Source organism: Callospermophilus lateralis, unplaced genomic scaffold (assembly GCF_048772815.1).
Source record: "Callospermophilus lateralis isolate mCalLat2 unplaced genomic scaffold, mCalLat2.hap1 Scaffold_1105, whole genome shotgun sequence".
Lineage (NCBI taxonomy): Eukaryota > Metazoa > Chordata > Mammalia > Rodentia > Sciuridae > Callospermophilus > Callospermophilus lateralis.
In genome coordinates this window covers 571,956-575,374 of record NW_027511298.1, presented here as the reverse complement: position 1 = coordinate 575,374, position 3,419 = coordinate 571,956, and the positions used below count along the sequence as shown (strand labels likewise).

Genomic DNA, 3,419 nt, shown 5'->3' with positions numbered 1-3,419 from the left:
ACTCGAACCCTATAACAATTGTATGCATTCCAAAAATAAACTGAGCTACTGGACGACAACTTGAGGATTGTCTGCTGCCAGTTCTCTCACCAGCTCCCAGAGTCTGTGTGTTGATTCCGCCCACCGCGACAAGGTAGTCAAGCAACTAATTGACCAGAACCACAACACCAGAGGAGCCTTGTTACACTTCTTCATATGGCCAGGGACTCTCAGCGTCTGGTCTGGGTCATTTGGTGAGTGAGTGTATGGCATGCTCCGAGGCGGTGAGGTTCCAGCTCAGGTAGGTCTCTAGTGGTGGACCGTGTAGGATGTGACTCAGGGGGACTGTTCAGTTGCCAGCCAAGTCTTCTCATGTCCTTTGTGACCACAAGTCATTCCTTCACATATCCCTCCTCCTCACCCTTGCCCTGGACAACAGGCAGTGCACTGCTGAAGGCCCTCTCTCTTCCCCAGCAGTCCTGCGCCTGTGGTACAAAGGAGGGGGCCTGACGTGGTTCAGTTCTGGAGAGGTCCCTCCTTTCTCTGCCCTCTCCTGCCACCATTGTGAAGACTCGACCCCACTGTGTGGTTTTACAGATTCAGTGTTACTGTCCTGTCTTAGGGACCCCCCCTGAAGTTAGAAGCCTGGCTTCAAAACTAGGTGTGACCTGGGGCAGCTCACTGAACATGTTTGCGACTCAGGGAAGACAGTGTCCTTACTGTTGAGAATAAATAAATAATGCACAGGGAAGAGCCCTGTATTTGCTGCTTTTCAGCAAGGTTGGGACAGGATCCTGATTGCCTGGAGTTGGGCTTCTCCTGAGTCATCTGACTCATACTTGGGGCATAAGCGTGGCATGACTCCAGGTGTCCAAGGTATGGAGCACTTTAGCATCTGTCAGAAAGTCCCAGGCATCAATCCACCTTCCTGATGGGCATACTATTTTATGTGTTTTTATTTGCAATTTGTTTTCCATAATTTTACTCCTGAATAATAGTATTTTAGAATTGAGAGTGATACCAAAAGATGTCATGATTAACCTGTGTCATCAAAAAGTGTGCCGTGAAAGCTAACTGTGCCATCTCCTAAGACACTAAGGCACACAGCTAGGTGGCAGAGCCAACAGTGCCGAGGAAAGAGCCCAGGAACCATCCTTGTGGAGACTTTGGGAGATGGACAGGAACAAGAACCAGAGCTCCACATTCTCCTGGTGTCCAGATGGTCATGTGAAAAGCAAGGCCATCCACAGGATGCCTCTCCTTGGTCTATGTAATGTGAAGCCGTGAGTGCAATAGGTTTTTCACGTGCATTTCTTTTGATCAACCAGCTCGGCCCGTGGCCCTCAAGTGTGCCTCTACCCGATCCTCCACTAGAGGTGCATGTTCCCAGGGAGCCTGTCCTCACCAGGAGACCCCAGTGTGCAACTGCTGTGGGCACTCCATGTGCGCTGGGCCTCTCTCTCCATGCCTGCTTCCTCTTGAGCCCTTGTTTTTCAAACCCAGACAGGTTCCTGTATCTGCTTCCTGTTCCATAAGAACAAGAGGCTGTTCCTGTGACCTCCCAGCGACTGGGATATTCAAGGGCACACTCTCCTTCCTGGTTTCCAGGATGTGTTTCGTTCTAAACTATTTCTTTATTAATGAACTGGCCACAGACAGTTTTGTAGGGAATCACACATCTACCAAACACTGTGCAGAACCACCCTCAAAACCCCAGAGCAACTTAATAATGGCCAAGTAAAGTCTCAATATTCACTATGAAAGAGGAATTATGATGACACATTTTACAGGATAAACTTCAAAAGGCACTTCAAAAATATGAATCAGGGATGGAGCCAAATACATCTCCTAGAATCTTAGGAGAGAATTGGGAAGCATTTTAAGTATGGAAATGATCTTCGAGGTCAAGTTCAAAGTCTTAATTGGCACAGAGAAGTTAAATACAGTTCTTTTTTTCACACAGCTGACAGGTGTCCAGGCTAGGTGTCCAAGCGTCAGGTTCTGTTCATTTCAGCTAAGTTAGACTGTAGGTCACAGGGCAGTGGAGGGAACAGTGCTTCACCTCGCAGGTGCCACAGGTGTGGAGCTCAGGCTCACTGCCTGCTGGGTGGTCCCGAGTCTGCAGCTGGGGAGGCTGTTCATGTCCACTTTAAAGTGCCCCTTCGCCCCACCACCTTTCTCAGTGCAGTAAGCACATCCTTGTTCCTCAGGCTGTAGATGAGGGGGTTGAGCAGGGGGGTGAAGATGGTGTTGATCATGGAGAGCCCTTGGTCCTGCTCTGCAGTGTGGGCAGACTGGGGGGTCATGTAGATGACCAGGGCTGGCCCATAGTAGAGGCTGACGACAGCCAGATGAGAGGAGCAGGTGGCCAGGGCTTTCCTCCTGCCCTCTGGAGAGTTCATCCGCAGGACGGTGAGGAAGATGAGGATGTAGGAAGAGACGATGAATCCCAGGGGGAGAAGCACAAACACGATGCAGATGGTGGACACCACTGTCTCATAGAGGGAGGTGTCTCGGCAGGAGAGCTTTAGGATGGCCGGCATCTCACAGAAAAAGTGGCGGATTTCCCTGGAGCCACAGAAGGGAAAATGCATGGTGTAGATGGTGTTGACCAGGGAATTCAGGGCCCCTCTGCCCCAGCACACCAGCGCCATCTGCAGGCAGACTCTGGAGTTCATGATGGCTGGATATCGCAGGGGGCTGCAGATGGCCACGTAGCGGTCATAAGACATGAGGGCCAGCAGCAGGCACTCGCCACCACCAAGGGCAAAGAAGAAGAAAACCTGGGCTCCACAGGCAGCTTTCGAGATGTCTTTCTTCCCTGAAAAGAAGTTGATGGCCATCTTGGGCACCGTGGTGGAGATCAAGGCCAGGTAGATGAGAGAGAGTTGGCTGAGGAGGATGTACATGGGCGTGTGGAGGCGAGAGTCGGCCCAGATCAAGAGTGCCAGGACCAAGTTCCCCGTGAAGGCGAAGATATAGACAAGAAGGACACAAGTGACGAGGGTGCCGAGGTGCCACAGCCCTGGGAAAAGCCCCAGGAGAAAGAAACCCGTCCCCGTGTCATTCCCTCTCTCCATGCTCAGAACTCCCAGAGGTGCACTAGACGGAGGAGAAAAAAACAAGTGATGATGAGAGGGGCTGGCTTTATTTCCCTTATAACGTGTCACACGTACTTCCCTTGAATGGCAGCCTCAGTGCAAAAATAAATAAATAAATAAATAAATAAAAGGAAAACTCAACAGCTGGCACCAGAGCATTTCTTAGAACTCTGCACACAGTGTTGACATGGACTTGGGAATGGTACAAACAGGAATAGACCAGAGGAGAGGCATGGAAGGAATCGACTGGGTTCTTCAGAGAAGAGTTAACTGTCGAGAAAGTCCCAGGATCAGGGCCAAACGTCGTCTAAGAACAGGGGTACACAGCATGCCTGATAA

The 3,419-nt window shown here is 50.6% G+C and overlaps 1 protein-coding gene across 1 annotated transcript; it reads right to left on the bottom strand.

The window, feature by feature from the left end:
- Nucleotides 1–2,117: 2,117 nt before the first annotated feature.
- Nucleotides 2,118–3,059, bottom strand: LOC143400314 (olfactory receptor 2T2-like). The gene has a single exon (XM_076857593.2). It carries the CDS (start codon nt 3,057–3,059, stop codon nt 2,118–2,120), a length of 942 nt encoding a protein of 313 aa, XP_076713708.2.
- Between the last annotated feature and the right edge of the window lie 360 nt (nt 3,060–3,419).